Raw genomic sequence first — 16,693 nt, 5'->3', positions numbered from 1 at the left:
AGGACAGTGAATGTGATAAGTGGGGAAGAAGATATTCACGGCATAACCTACACAACCTCCAACAAGGTTTCTAAGGTAACAATTACACACGGGAAACGGGTGCGGCAGGTCTTAGAAAATGAAAATATTTCGTTCGATGATGCAGATACCGAAGGAGTGATAACTCCACATAATGACGCTCTGGTAATATCTTTACTTGTACACGATACTAATGTAAAACGAGTTTTGATTGATCCAGGGAGTTCCGTAAATATTATACTACTACGGGTATTACGTGAAATGCAAGCTGAAGACAAAGTGATACCCAAGGTGCACACCTTGTCAGGCTTCGACAATTCAAGTGTGGTAACAAAAGGAGAGGTAATTCTAACAACTTTTGCTACGGGTGTTGTTAAAGAAACTAAATTTCAGGTAGTTGATATGGAAATGGCCTACAATATGATCATGGGGAGACCATGGATACACGATATGGATGTTGTCCCATCAACTCTACATCAAGTTATTAAATTCCCATCACCATAGGGAATTTGCCAAATTCGTGGGGATCAGCAGATGGCCAGAAGTGTCAACGCTATAACAGGTACGAGCACCGTAAATAAAGAAAAATAGCAATTACAGGAAACAGTTGAAGGTGCAAAAAATCATACTTCAGCTGAACAAGAAAAGACAGATTTGGACTCGAGGCCTGACACAATTCAGGAACCTGAAGAAAATGAAAGCATCAAAACGACAATTGAAGAGCTCGAGGCAGTGATATTATTTGAGCAATGGCCTGAACGGAAGGTTTATGTCGGGGCCAATTTAAGCTTAAACATGCGAGGTATGATAATCGAATTTTTAAAAGCTAACTTAGACTGCTTTGCTTGGTCCCACGCTGATATGACAGGGATACCACCGGATGTGATGACTCACAAACTCAATGAGGACCCTTCTTTCACACCAATAAAGCAAAAGAAAAGAAAGCAAGGTGCTTTCAAGAACCAGGTGATTCAGGATGAGGTCCAAAAATTATTAAAAATCGGATCGATCCGTGAGGTAAAGTTTCCTAATTGGCTAGCTAACACGGTGGTCGTACCTAAGAAAAATGCTAAGTGGCGCGTTTGTGTGGATTATACCGATCTAAACAAATCCTGTCCAAAAGATTCTTTTCCTTTACCGCATATAGACCAACTAATTGATGCAACCGCAGGTCATGAACTTTTAAGCTTTTTAGATGCATATTCGGGATATAATCAAATTAAAATGGATCCTGGTAATGAAGAAAAAACTTCTTTCATCACAGACAGGGGGACTTACTGTTATAAAGTAATGCCCTTTGGTCTCAAAAATGCTGGGGCAACCTATCAAAGGTTGGTCACCAAAATGTTCCAAGAACATTTAGGGAAAACAATGGAGGTATATATAGACGATATGCTCGTCAAACCCAGCAGTCTCATGATCATATTTCTCATCTATCTGTTACATTTGAAATTTTGCGAAAATTTAATATGAAACTCAACCCAGAAAAATGTGCATTTAGAGTTGCATCAGGTAAGTTTTTGGGTTTTCTTGTTTCTAACCGTGGTATTGAAGTAAATCCTTCTCAGATCAAAGCAATAGAAGAAATCCCGGATATCCTTACTAATAAAAAGGAAGTCCAAAGATTAACGGGAAGAATTGCAGCTTTGGGGAGATTTATTTCCAAATCCTCAGAAAAGTGTTTTAAGTTTTTCTCTGCACTCAAAAAGCAAGATCATTTTGAATGGAATGAAGATTGTCAACAAGCCCTTAGAAATTTGAAAGCTTATTTGTCAAAACCACCGTTATTGGCAAAACCAAAGGTGGGGGAAAAGCTTCTCATCTATCTGGCTGTATCTGAAGTCGCGGTGAGTGCTGTTTTAGTCCGTGAGGACCAAGGTAAACAATCTCCTATTTATTATGTAAGTAAGTCCTTATTGGATGCTGAGACACGATACCCACAGCTAGAAAAGTTAGCATTAGCTTTGATCATGGCATCTAGAAAATTAAGACCTTATTTTCAATGTCATCTCATTATTGTAGTTATTGCTTTTCCGCTTCAAAATATTTTGCATAAACACGAACTTTCAGGAAGATTAGCAAAATGGGCTATAGAACTAAGTGAATACGAAATCATTTATCAACCCAGGACCGCTATAAAATCTCAAGTACTAGCTGATTTCGTGGCTGATTTTAGTCAGGGGATGCATTTAGAAGCAGAAAAAGAATTACTAGTTTTTAATGGTGCAAACCCGGGGACTTGGGTTTTATTCACTGATGGTTCATCTAATGTAAAAGGGGCAGGCCTAGGGATAGTCCTCGTACCACCTACGGGTGAGACTATTAGACAGGCTATAAAATGTCACTCTATAACTAACAATGAAGCAGAGTATGAGGCTGTAATTGCAGGTCTAGAATTGGCACGAGAACTCGGCATAACACAGATTATAATCAAGAGTGATTCTCAACTCGTGGTCAATCAAATGCTGGGGACTTATACAGCCAGGGAGACGCGAATGCAAGAATACCTCGCAAAGGTACGGAAGTTAATAAAGCAATTCCAAACTTGGAAAGTACTGCAGATACCAAGAGATGGGAATGTAGAGGCAGATGCTTTAGCTAATCTCGCATCTGCAGCAGACGTAGCAAATGATACAAATGCTTCAGTCATACATTTATTTCATTCTGTTCTCGAACCTGATAAAAATGAGGTAAATTTTAATCATTTAACATGGGATTGGAGAAACGAAATTGTTGACTTTTTACAGCACGATACCGTGCCTAATGACAAAGGAAAGGCTCACGCGCTTCGCAAAAAAGCTGCTCGATATTGTTTATATCAAGGAAATCTTTATCGAAAGATGTTCGGTGGACCACTAGCAAGGTGTCTCGGACCCTCTCAAACAGAATATCTGATGAGAGAAGTGCACGAAGGACATTGTGGAAATCACGCAGGGGGGAGGTCACTGGTAAGAACGTTAATTCGCGCAGTATATTATTGGCCTAAGATGGAAGAAGAGGCAACCAGTTTCGTGTCCAAATGTGATAAATGTCAAAGATACGGCAATAATATGCACAGACCAGCTGAGTTACTACATCCTATTATAGCCCCGTGGCCCTTTATGAAATGGGGAATGGATATCGTAGGTCCACTTCCACAAGCAAAAGGTCAGGTAAAGTTTCTACTTGTACTTACAGATTATTTCACTAAATGGGTAGAAGCAGGGGCATTTAAACAGGTACGAGAGAAGGAAGTTAAAGACTTCATATGGCGAAATATAATATGCCGCTTTGGAGCACCTAAGGAGATCGTGTGTGACAATGGACCACAATTCATTGGAGCTCAAATCATAGAATTTCTTCGAAGTTGGCAGATTAAAAGGATAACGTCTACGCCATACCATCCAGTGGGTAATGGACAGGCGGAATCCACTAACAAAGTCATTATCAACAACTTGAAGAAGAGGTTACAGGATTCAAAAGGTAATTGGCCTGAGGTGTTATCTGGAGTATTATGTGCTTATCGTACAACGACGAAAACAAGCACTGGAGAAACACCATTTTCAATGGTTTATGGTGCGGAAGCCTTAATTCCAGTTGAAATAGGAGAGCCAAGCACATGGTACGATCGGGCAACGGAGGAATCTAATGATGAAGAGATGCGGGTCAACCTTGATTTGCTTGAAATAAGAAGAGAAGCTGCATTGATAAGAATGGCAGCACAAAAGCAAGTAATTGAACGATATTACAATAGGAAAGCACGCCTCAGATTTTTCAAAATTGGGGACTTCGTGCTTAAAGAGGTGTTCCAATCGGCAAAGGCTGCTAATTCAGGAAAGCTAAGTCTAATGTGGGAAGGACCATACAAAGTTTGTGACATTGCGGGTAAAGGAGCATACGAGTTGGAGACAATGGACGGCAAAGTTTTACCCTCACATTAGAATGCCGTCCATTTAAAAAGATATTACTTCTGAGAAAGTACCCACGGTCAGGTATCACCATGTTAAAATTTCTCTCTAGAATTATTAATGTTTTACTAACGATTTTAGATGCTAGGCAAATATCCTAACTCGTGCCAAATGATGAGTCACAACCTGCAAGGCAAAATGGAGTATTCTTAAATTCCTAGCCCAGGGTTACAATTAATCTGATGGAAATACACACGAGTTAGGCAGTCTTCATCTATAATCGCACCGTCGAGTCCCGTATATCTTTCTGTTTCAGGAAAAGGGCCAAAGTAAAAGAAATAAACAAGTGCTCGAGGCTTCATACTTCACCGCTCAAACACTTGGGGGACTACATATTATACACAGATATGTGTAGAGAAACAGATACGAGTATCGAACAAAAGTCGGCCACAAAGAGGCAAGTGTTGAGAAAAAGTTACGAAGTCTTCAACATTCATGAGAACAACAGAGTCATCTCTCAAACTCATAAACAAAGTCACCTCTCAAACTCTTCTTAATATATAAAGATAGGGTCGTGACTATGTACTGAAACAAGTTATGAAGAAAAACCTTGTTTATTTTATGTTATGTACAAATCTGTTACAAGAAAAATAGTTACGAGAAAGTTGTAGATGTATTGTAATACATGTAATAGTCAAACACTTGTTAAAGTTCATGAATAAAAACTTGCCAAAAGTTGTTTCCTACAAAACGTGTGTATTCCTATTTCTTTCATCGTATTATAACACCATTATGAAGTTGAGACGTCTTCTTCATTAAGTGTCGATAAAATAAAAGGGCCCTATTTTATAAGCCTCATGTTGATAATCCATGAGAAGAATCATAAAGCATTTTAAAAGGATAAAAATGCTAAGCTATTCTATAAGCCCTAGATAAATGGGCAAGAATAAAATATACAGAAGTACCAATAAAAACTTCTTAGTATAAAAGACTAAGTACAAACTTAGTCAGCAAAATATTTGTTTTTTACAAATGCCCCATTATGATAACTGGGGACTTCGTCAAAAGATCCCTTAAAGTTGCCAAGGGATAACACCACCAATTAATAAAAACAAAAACAGCAATTTCATTTTCAGCTAGTCACTGAAGGGGTTGGAACATCAGAAGTTGCAATTTCATTTTCAGGAGCAATTTTAATTGGGCTTGGAATGTTGAAATCACCGAGGGAAGCAAGAGTCACAGGAGCTTCAGCTTCTATGGACTGTGTCATAGAAGTTTCACCCTCGGGAGAAGGAATTGCAACTCCAATTGCTGCAGTAGCCATTTCTTCATTTAAAAGCTCTTCCGTTCCAGGAGCTTCAAGTGCAGGAGAAGGAGTATCAACAGGTTGTTGACTTTTCTCGATAGTGTCTAAGACTTTGGCTAATTCAGATTGCAAATCGAAGCTTTCCTGAGAAGCTTCCATCAAAGCATCACGGCGAGATTTCAGGAAAGCCCAACTTACCTCTATGTTGAAGTTCTCCTCCAGAAGTCCATATTCCCTTTCCCACATAGCAATATTATTCTTCAATATTTGATGTTCAGCTAAATGGGAATCAAGGGAAGCTTCGAGGGAGGCATGAGAACTCTTCAAAGCTCGAATCTCGTCAGAAGAGGTCTGTAAGTCAGCTTGAGCTTGAGTCAAGCTTTGCACTAATTCTCCTGCATACTCTTCTTTCTTGGCTAAAAGTGCCTTAAGCTCCCTGACTTCTTCACTAGCCTTTGATAATTGTTCTGACATTGAGCACTTCAAAAGCTCTTTATCTCTTTTAAATTGGCTTGAAGAAGCCTTGGCAGTCGCTAGTTCAGAAGTCAAACCACGCTTTTGCTGCTCCAGGAGATTTCTACTTTCTTGCAACTCCTCTATGGTCCCCTGAGCATTCTCAAACTGTTCTTTCCAATTAGCTGCTTCAAGCTGGGCTCCCCTGGCTATTTCCTCGGCCTCATGGATGGATTTTTCAGACTCACGGGTTTTTCTTTCCAGAAGGGAAATTCTTCCCATCAATTCGGTACCAATAAGGTTAGCCTACAGAGACAACTCATAGAAATGAGGATTTGTAGATCAAAAACAAAAAACTTGTTGGTAAAGGAAAAATACCTTCAAAGTAGAATGAACTATGTCATTCATCAGAGTCAGGCAGTTGTGGCTCTCCATCTTCTTCTTCTCAATATCACCGATTAGAGGCTCGAGCCAAACATCAGCTCTACCAGTCTTTCTCAAAAGGCTATGGTTGGCAGAAACTTCAAGAGTAACACTTCTCATAGTCATGGTTCTACTGCTAGAACCCGCCTCTGTATGCTGAACGAAGGGAGGAGGAGCCATGGAAGGAGGAGTAGTAGAAAAGGAAAATATAGTAGCAGGAGCCATAGGAGTCAAATAAGGGATGTAAGGAGAAGATAAAGAAACCGACACAGGAACGGAAGCAGGTGCAGTTGAAACTGGCAAAGGAATGGAGGAAATAGGAACAAATGAGGAGAGAGGAGCTTCATAAAAAATAGGGCCGAGCTCGCCACTCTCAAAACCACTATCAAAAAGACGCTGAGTTAATTCATTAGTATCTTTTGGCACGGTGTCCTCATCAGAATGAATCAAAACAGGCTCGGTGGACGAAGTTTGAGCAGGGGAATCCTCAATTTCATCACTATTAATGACTCGTCTCCTAACTCTTGGCCTGGCAATTAAAGAGGTATCTTCCTCTTCCTCATTCTCAGAACTTTCTCCTATAGCTTTCCTTTTGGGAAGCGAAGCTCGAGCCTTGTTCAAATCAAGTGCAACATTAGCAGACATGCGAATGGCCATAACTGCTTCAGCTGCCATTCCTCTAACAGCAAATCCTGATCAAAAGAAGGATACATAATCAACATTGAGAAAAATGTGTTTAGCATGTAAAAAAAATGTGTAAAAAGGGACATACCATGTGTTTTCACCTTCCAGCCATGTAAAAAAGAAATTAATTTCCAAGTTTTTTGATCCTTAGGAGTAATCTTCAAAATTGAATCTACCAAACCACGGAAGTCAGGAATAAGTTCCACATCTCCCATGGTTGCTACAAAAAACCAAAAAGAGACGAAGTGAGAAAAAGAATCAGAATTCTCAAAAATAGGTGCGGTAAATAAAAGGAAACTTACGTGCAAAATTCCACTTCTCAGGGAAGGGAATATTTGTTTCACCAAGCAAGTCCACCGTACGTACAACAACGTAACGAGTGTACCATCTACGATCCCTGTCATCTTCAGGGTTTACCAAAACCTTTTTGCTTCTTGCAGTTAAGGTAAAAAACCCATGGCGCATTAAATTGGGATGGTATAAATGAATAAGGTGAGAAAGGGTGAAGTCGATATTGGCTTTGGCAGATAAGTATCTCAGACAAGCCACTGCTCTCCACACTAGGGGACCGACTTGGGCCAAACAAATTTTAAAGAAACGGCAAAAGTTAATAATGACTGGGTCAACCGGAGGATTAAAACCCAAAGTAAATGGGTAAGTATAAACGAAAGAATAACCATTTCTAAAGGAAGAAATTCTTTGATTTGGGGAAGGAATTGACATTCGTAGACTATTGCTCCAGTTACAATCCCTTCTGATGGTAGGGATTGTAAGCTCGGTTACTAATGAAGGATAAGTGTCAGCTTTTTCTAAATTTGCAATTTGCCTTTGAAGAGACGTTCTATCACTCCCAAAAGACAAATCACTGGGAACAATTTCATCGACTAAAGGTTCTTGAGAAGAATCAAGGATTTCTTTACCTTTAGAAGAAGGGGTCTTCGGAATAGAACTCCCGATACTAGGAGAAGAAGAAGCAGGACCAGATAAACCATCACAAGCGGACCCTAGGCCCAAGCTCCGAAGCCTACCTCCTCTGCCTCTCCTATATCTTGTAGGGGCATTGAGGAAGTGATCAAGAATTGGAACTTTTCTAGGGTTAGGGTTTGGAGATGACATTGTTGAAGAAGGATGTACTAAAAGGGAGAGAAAATACAAGTAAGTAAGAAATTGCTTGTTGAAGATCTGTGAAGAAGAAGGTAAACGAAAGAGGGATAAAAATGCTTATAATGACAACCGTCAAACTTAGAAGTGCAATGAAGGAAAGCCTATAATAAAGGCAACTATCATTTCGTGAATAGTGTGAATGAAGAAGTCTCGAAAAAAGGGGGTAAAATTGCAGAATCAATCATAAGGTGACACGTATGTCAAGCATTAAATGGAAGGGACAATTGAAGCGTCAGTATTTGTCATAATATTAATTACGGCAAAAATTCCCTTTTTATGAAAATCCACTTCCCAATTATTTACTTGATAAATAAATGGAAAGTGGGGGGACTATCTGTATTGGGAAAAAACTGAATTTACATTGTAGGTGACGTGGCTTGACACGTGGACTGGTCAAACGGTCAAAACACAGTAAATAGCCAAGAGGCACGAGCAACAACAGATAAGGGAAAAAGAAAGCAACATAGGTGCGGACCGTTACTAAAATAGGTACGAGTCTCGTACCTATCCAAGACCAAAGATCGGAAGAAGTTGAAGATACGAATCTGATGACGTAAAAGAGTCTAAATACATCATTGAATATCAAATACGTTAGAATATTTGATTTAAAAAGAAATGATTGTGTAACATTTCTCTTAATATCATTTATTGCTCATAATTGCCTCATTAAGACAAAGACATTACATCTTCTCCTAGAATTAGCTATAAAAGGAGAAGAACTCACCATCTGTAAGGACACGAAATACTATTGAGATCTTATTGAAATACAAAACTATTTACTGCTTTACCATCATTCTCAAAATTATTTTATTTTCGTCTCCTGATTATCAGTAACCCGAATTTCTTTTTAGTTTTGACCAAAGACTCAGATTTTTGGTTAAACACCAACAATATGAAGAATAAATTTACAATATTATAAAGAAAAAGTAAGGTACGAGGTAGAATTATTATATAAAAGGTAAGGTAAAGGATAAAATAAGATTATTTTATAAGGAAGGACAAGATGAGAGAAAAAAATAAGGTAACGACGCGACCACACCAAATCAGTTATTTCATAAAGTGACACTTTTCGTCGTTACGTAACAACGGATTTAACGACACGATACAATATATTTAAATAACAATCAAAATAAATATTATATTTACTGTAAAAATACGATACAATATAATATGTAACAACCATCCAAACAAGTTGTAAGTGAATGGAATACATCAAGCTATAACTATAAATTACCACCTAATCTTAAAGAATATTTGTAAATCAAAATAACTTGTAAAAGAAAGTTGGAAAAACTTGTACGTGTGTATGTCGTTATATTTTTAGCTCGAGTTTATAGTGTGGTATTTTGGAGTTATCATTTTAATGTAGATGGTCATTCTGGCTATAAATTTGTGCCACTTTGTATTTACATTAATTCAAACTAAATTATTTAAGTGAAAATATAGTATTTGTTTACCATGTGATTTAGTAAAAAAATATAATTTATTGGATTAAGAGAGTGTTTGACTAAGCTTATAAGCTGGTCAAACTGGTTTATAAACACTTTTTTGCTTATCTACACGTTTGGTAAAATTAAAAGTGCTTATAATTTAAGCCAAAAATAAGCCAAAAGCCATAAGTTGGTCTCCCCCAACTTATCAAATTTCAGCTTATAATCACTTTAGGTTTGACCAAAATATTTACCATTCTATCCCAAAAATACTTTTTTTAAACAAAACTCTTCGTATACCCAGTTCTTCACCTGCTTATTATTAATTTCAGCACTTTTATTCAAACACATAACTACTTATTTTTTAAATCAGTTTCAGCAGTTAAAAATACTTTTTAGCACCTAATGTTTGTGAGCTACTTTAAATCAGCTACGCCAAACAGGCTATAAGGTAAACACGAGTAAACTTTCAAAAAGAAACAAAAGGAAAAGAACTTCAACCCTTCACCTCGCCCATCATCAATACTTACTTTAATAAATTCAAAATTGAAGTCGATAAATCAAAGGCCACCTACGCTCTGCCTCCTCATTCAATTTCCTTCTTCTCTCCTAGCGGTCGTGCCCCCCAGCAGCTTGGAGAGAGTCATAGCAATAGCAAAATGGGGTTCTTTTCATTTCTTGGAAGAGTTCTCTTTGCTTCTGTTTTCATCCTTTCTGCTTGGCAAATGTATTCTTTCTTCCTCTCCCTCTCTTTATTTTTTCAGATCTGTTCTTTATATCTAGTCGTTTTTGTTTATTTTCTTGTATTTGCTGCATTTTTTATCAATATTGATGGTACAGTTCAGAAAAAGTATGTGGGTGTTGATAGATCCAGCATATATACACATATACACAGTCAACTATGTTTAATATGGTGATATGCTATGTGGGTTTTGAAATACATGTGTGTAGTATGAGTATAATGGTTGAAGCAGGAAATACAAGGGTTTGGTGATCTGTTGAAGCTAAAGGGCTATAAGCTTAACGCTGTCTTAAAGTTTTGAAATTATTATTACTCTAATATGTATAATTAGATGCAATTAATTGTATATTAGTTCCCTAATCTCGTAGCTGGGTGGAAAATGTGGTAATGAAAGTTAAAAAGGTGGGGGTGCTCATTATGTTCTTTCTTCTTTATGTTTTTAACTGTTTACTGAAGTTTCTGTTTTATCTCTTACTTCTCTTGTTTGTGTGGAAGCATTGGAGTAGTTTTCAGTTTTGATGCAGTTTATGTTGGTAATGTTTCAGGGTTAGGTCTAAGTTACTGTTTTAGTTTCCCTTGGAGGCCGAGTAGCTGAAATTTGCTTCTGACCAATGTGTCCATAAGTTGAATTTAATCAGATGGATAGGAGCATGGTTTCCTAAGAGTACTATCTTGCGCTCTTTATTTTCACCCATGCCTTCTTGATAGAACAGTATTTTGGACTGTGGGCTGAGTGGTTATCTTGTAAATTTTAGGTCTTTGCTTAAATGGGGTGGAACTTCCAAAGAAGGTCAGATAATGGTTTCATTTCTTTGAGGGTGAGCTTTTATATGATGTGCATGTATACCCGATTTGTGCTAATTGGTTATTGAAAACTATTTCTTTCAGTTCTTTATTTATGTAGTGGGTGCATGTGAACCCATTTGTGCGAATTGGTTATTGAAAATAGCTCCTTCCGAGGCATCTTACTCTTTATGTAAGCAATTACCATTACAAGAGGAAGAAGCTTGATCTTTTTGGTGTTGCTGTATTTTCTGTGCTTGAGTTAGACGTATGATTCAACTTTTTATTTATCATAGATTAGATTGAGTTACCATCAGATACGATTAAGCTGGCTTGAACTGAGCTAAATTTTAACTTTGAGCTCTTTGGAAGACATGTATAGGATGGTATAGCCTCGTGACTAGTCTGAGATAGCCAGAAGTGTTCGAGTCATCGAGTGTAAAAGATAACATGTAGCCCGTTAACAGTAGGTTCAGAATGAACACTTCTTTGCATGAAGAAATATTTCAGCTCCTAGTTTTGCTTGGTTTGCATTGTTAGATATTGGTCTTGGACACAATACTTTGGGCTTTTATCTTCCTTCTCCGAAGATAGCTAAGGTGCTACTTGGTTGGTGGAACAAAATTTACGTGAGATGTGTTGGTGAATGAAGTTGATCTTTTGCTTTGATTTTCAGTAGATATGCCTTCCGTTGTGGGATCTCTGTTTGCTTCTATTAAAGGAATATAGTTCAGCTCTGGCTGAAACTTTTCCTTTCTGTTCTTAAAAGGATATTGAGATAGCTAATGGTATATTTGCTAGTTTATGTTCTTGTCTGTAGTGGTTCTCGCCTTTCTGTTGTAGAACTAGTCTCCTTCCTTTACTCTAATAAGCAAGAGCATTCCATCCTTAGATTCAACTTTAATATATGCAAAACAACTTTCATTTTTACCCTCAAGCTGTAAATTATATGTTATGCTGCAGGTTCATTAGATTACTGTATTTTCTTGAGTAATGCTAATGTTGCAAGTTTAATGATCTAAGAATTGCAAGTACTTTGCTGACTGTGATTAGTTTATGGTTCAAGTTTATGTGAATTATCAAGGCGGTAGTCAGGTAACTGCACTGTGTGGGAAAATGGTGCTAGTGATTTTCTTTATTTACTGCTTCCTAACCCCATCCCATCAAGAGGTGGAAGTATGTTTGACTGTTGTAGAAGTATTTCTCCAATGGGTACTCCATGGACTCCATCTTAGTTTGTGTCTTTCTTCTTATGGTACCACTCTTTGCTGTCCAAATAAAGCAAGTGTCTTACAGTTTTTTCCATAGCTTTTCTCCCCTATAAAAGTTTTCCTCTTCTTCCTTGATGATGCAGAGATTTTGCCTTGTACTAAAGTAATGGGGGTGAAATGATAGTTGATTCCCTTCTTTCCAACCAATGCATTTCATCACCGTGGAATGTGATTTTGCAGGTTCCATGAATTTGGGGAAGATGGTGGGCCTGCTGCAAAGGAATTGGCTCCCAAAGTGGCTGGTCTGCAGGATTTTCTTGAATCCAAGTTGGGGGCAGGGGCACCTAAAATTGATGTAATGGGTTATATTTGTTATGGTTCCTTTGTTTTGACTACATAAGTTGAATTTTGTTTCTTTCGTCTTAAAGATAGATACTGGTATGACATTTGTGAATCACATTTTTCAGGTCAGGCATGTGGTAGCATTTTTCATGGCTCTAAAAGGATTGGGTGGATTACTATTTGTATTTGGCAGCTTCACTGGTGCAGTTATACTGGTTAGGAATTTCAATCTCCTGGAATTGACACATCATTTAGATTTGTGGTTAAATTATGTTAAACGTTCAATCATCTATCTTTAATACTTCAGATGTTTTACTTGATGCTGGCCACTCCACTTCTGCACGATATCTGCCACCTTAACTTTGGAGAACCACAATATTTTACTCTTCTACAAGAGTTCTTGCAGGTTGGTCAAATTAATTTTTATTTATTTTGATGAGTGAAATGCACATAAAATTAATTAATCGATTCCGTGCCTTTGCAGAGCGTGTCACTTCTTGGTGCGTTGCTGTTTTTCGTGGGGATGAAGAACTCGATTAACCGGAGGCAACCAAAGAAAAAGACCCTCAAGCCCAAGACAGCTTAGGACACATCAAAGAAGGGTTTGTACAAGATTGGATTATTCTTGGTGGTTGGTTTAGCTTTTGTGATTAGAAGTGTGACTAGTTAAGTCAGCTTTACACTTGGGAGTTCTTCAAGAATATTTTCCCCACCCCCTGGATTTTTTGCATTTTTTCCTCTTTAAATCCAACTATTATTGAAATTATGGGGGTGCAATATTGTCACAGGGAGGAGGTTTTGAATTTAAGGTACTTGAATTCCCTTTTATATTAAGCTTTCTCAGTGTCCCAGTTGAATTTGTTGTTCTGAGGCTGAGATGGCATATTAAAGAAAATGCATCTTACATGTAGCCTTAAACTGTTCTATAATGAGTTTAGGAAGATCTTAGTCTTTGTTTTCCCCCGTTAATATTGGATAAAATTGATTAATTAATGAGCCACCAAAGCAAGGATACTGACTGATTAGTGGTCAACTGAAGAGTAGGCATTTTGCTTGATAGTAGCCAGATCACTGGAGTGTTAGTAGTACTATTGCTATTGAATTCCACTTTATGTTAGTATATATCTTTCCTAATTTAACTATCATATTCTTCTTGTTCGTATTTTTCACTGATACAACTCAACATTAGGTGAATTACAGAACTAAATATATAACCAAATACCAAGTTCTTAAAGAATATAAACCATCTCAATTGCTTTGTTCCAAGGGTAAAAATCATCGCGTTAGCGATATATGGGCCTTGCCAACTGATTCAGTTTGGGCAATGGTTGTCAAGTCAGGCCTAAAAATTGCACGGGGCGTCCTATTTGGTCGCCCTTATTTAACTTATACCCATATTTTTTAAATTATTTAACATATACCCTAATTTTTACAACTTTAGGCGCCTCCTTCCTGCGACCTGTGCGCTCCTTTAATTGCTACTGAAACATGAAAGCACGACTTGATTCCCTATGCATTGGGTGAAGATGTTACTTTTACTAATGGTCTTGTTTTATAGAAGTATTGCTTTTCAAATTTCCTGATAATTCCATTATAGCAACTGGATCTTAATGACAACTTGTCATTGTTGATTTAGAACTTTAGCTCTAAGAATGCTGAAGTTCAGCAAATATAAATAAAAACTTCAGCTCCTAGAATGAAGTTCAGCAAATACAAAATAAACTTCAGCCCTGAAGTTCATCACAAACATAACAAAGATTTAGCTAAAACATGCTGAAGTTCAGCAAATATAGAACAAAACTTCAGCTAATACATGCTGAAGTTCAGCAAATAGAGAACAAAACTTCAGCTACTAGAATGCTTAAGCTCAACAGTTACAAACAAAAATTTCAGCCAACACTTGGTTCAACAATTTTTGCTACTCCAGGCCCGTCTGCTAGAATGCTAAAGTTTGTGTGACCCAAAAAGCGGGTATAGATGTAAATGTGCAAATCAGCCGTAGCTCAAGAATGTTTTGATTCAACCAAATCAGTATTGGATAATTTTCCAAACAGTTCATTGTGTTAAGTGCATTAGTATGACATATAAGTAATACTAGTAACTTCGATTATGTTCCTTTTACTCCTATAGAACTTCTCAAGCAGTAAGTTGTTTATTGCTGGATCAACAAGTTTATGAGAATAACCCCCTTATTACTAATTTATCCTTGGTGTAAAATTCTGCATAACTAATACAATGATTGGGTTATTGTATTAAACTACTCATTGTTTATACCTATGTAGAACTTATGACGGAATCTATTAAATATCTTCGGCAGAATAATATGTGGAAAAGATATATACGCATTAGCGACATATAAATAAAAAACTAGGCAATCATACATATAAATTCCTGTATTATTATTATTCATATAAAAATCAGCATTGGAAAATTAATTCAAAGTTGGAATAGGAAACCTAAATTATTTGAAATTTGATATTTGATAGTATACTTAATTCATGCCTGAATAGAATTTGAAATAAGGATGCTACTAGCTATTTTCATTTATAAAAAATTGTGAAAAGGTTATGTTGTAAAAATCATTCACAGATTCAAAGATTTTTTGAGTAAAACTATTTCCAACTATTATTATTTAGTACATTGTAATTTATATATTGTCCTTCAGCGTGTAACAATTTCTATATGATATAAATTGTTAGTTTCTTTGCTACTATCTATACATAACTAGTAAAACCAAAATGATCCTAATAAAATAAGCTGATCTGCAGCTTTACCCAATAACTCACAAAATTTTCTCAATGTCAAATTGAAGTAGAAAATTTTGTTCGTTTTGTTTGTTTTTGATGGCTTTACAAGCCCCGTCATAGAAAACATGTTGTGACGATTAAAGCTTGCAGTTTCACTTCTCATCAGAAGAAAGAAGTCTTTCGATCACAAGATAATTGGAGTTAACTTCGATAATTTATCAGTAACCCAGTTTCTAAAGATTCATCTTCTCAATTTCGGATCAGGAAAGCGAGTGATTGAGATTGAGTCATAATCTTTTCTTCAAAGAGCATCAAGATCCAATCTAAGGTCCACACAAGCGAGCAATTCAAGAATCAAGATTTGACTCCAGAAGGCACACAGATAGGAATCTTGTAACTCTTAGTTTGCAGGTATATGTGGTTCTCTTCTCTTTTTCTTTTGATGTAAGCAACAAGTAATAACAACAGTACCTAGTAACAACAATAACAACAACAACAACAACAACAATAACAACAATCTTACTTCCATTGTCCGGTAGTCCCAGCTACCATTTTTTTTCCAGAACTACACCAATCCGATTCCTTTATACCCAAGGATATGTAGGCAACATCGGAAGCAAGGTTGGGTCACCTCTTTCAAAAATGCTTTCATTGGAATGATATGTGACCAAAAATTAGTCATGGCATTTACTTTTATTTGTACTAAAACTCTTCATGTTCTCGAGCAAAGAGGGACAGCTGCGAATACCTAATTTTTGCTCTTTCTTTTCTCCTACGTTATATTTTTTTTAGGTTTATTATGTGTGTTTGTAATTTTTTAGAATTAGATTTTTAAATAACTTATTATGGGGTTAAGGGATTGGTTTTGTTATTTTAAGACCAAACTTGGCCCAAAAATGGACCAAAGTCAGCGGCCAATTGCATTTGACCCGTGCAGCTCAAGGCCCCTACCAGACATGCCCAAACGACGTAGTTTCGTTTAAGTGGCTGAGATTCAATCTCATCCACCCATCTTGACTTGATCCAACGATCATAATTTGATCATCATTCCCGGTATTTAAAACCTAAAGAAGCCAAAATTTGTCCTCATTTTGCCCTATTTTCTATTCTCCTCCTCTCTTCGCCCTATCTCCTCTCTCTCTAACCCCTCTACCGCCGCCACCTTCCTAATGGTGGCTCCGCTGGCCAAAATTTGCCACCAACGGCGGACCACCTCCAATCACTACCAAATTCCCAATAATCTCCTCAGCCTTCTCTTTTAGAATCTCCAAACTAAACTCTCCAAAACCCCTCCAATCTCCACGATTTGTGAATCTAGAAACCCTAGACGTCGCCTGTTTTCCCAAAATCAAGAACTCTGGCCACTATCACCCTACAACACATACATGAATGGATAGAGCTCCAGCATGCCTACCCTTTCCCCTTGGTCTCTAACCGAAACTTCGGCCGAATTTTGGGGACCACCTTCTGCCACCACCATTGCCACTGCTCACTCTTCTTTTT

The 16,693-nt window shown here is 37.2% G+C and overlaps 1 protein-coding gene across 1 annotated transcript; it reads left to right on the top strand.

Annotated features, from left to right (window-relative positions):
- Positions 1-9,889: 9,889 nt before the first annotated feature.
- LOC107786901 (uncharacterized) lies at positions 9,890-13,338 on the top strand. Its single transcript, XM_016608416.2, has 5 exons — positions 9,890-10,092; positions 12,342-12,456; positions 12,569-12,658; positions 12,751-12,849; positions 12,928-13,338. The coding sequence occupies exons 1-5, from the start codon at positions 10,025-10,027 to the stop codon at positions 13,027-13,029; spliced, it is 474 nt and encodes a 157-aa protein (XP_016463902.1). The 5' UTR covers positions 9,890-10,024; the 3' UTR covers positions 13,030-13,338.
- Positions 13,339-16,693: the final 3,355 nt, after the last annotated feature.

Source organism: Nicotiana tabacum, chromosome 8 (genome assembly GCF_000715075.1).
Source record: "Nicotiana tabacum cultivar K326 chromosome 8, ASM71507v2, whole genome shotgun sequence".
Classification (NCBI taxonomy): Eukaryota; Viridiplantae; Streptophyta; class Magnoliopsida; order Solanales; family Solanaceae; genus Nicotiana; species Nicotiana tabacum.
This window is presented reverse-complemented; position numbering and strand designations above follow the sequence as displayed.

Coding starts and splice junctions, on each gene's coding strand:
- LOC107786901 (XM_016608416.2), top strand. CDS start 10,025: ATGGGGTTCTTTTCATTTCTTGGAAGAGTTCTCTTTGCTTCTGTTTTC. Junction 12,659..12,750: donor TCACTGGTGCAGTTATACTG/GTTAGGAATTTC, acceptor TTAATACTTCAG/ATGTTTTACTTGATGCTGGC. Junction 12,850..12,927: donor TTCTACAAGAGTTCTTGCAG/GTTGGTCAAATT, acceptor GTGCCTTTGCAG/AGCGTGTCACTTCTTGGTGC.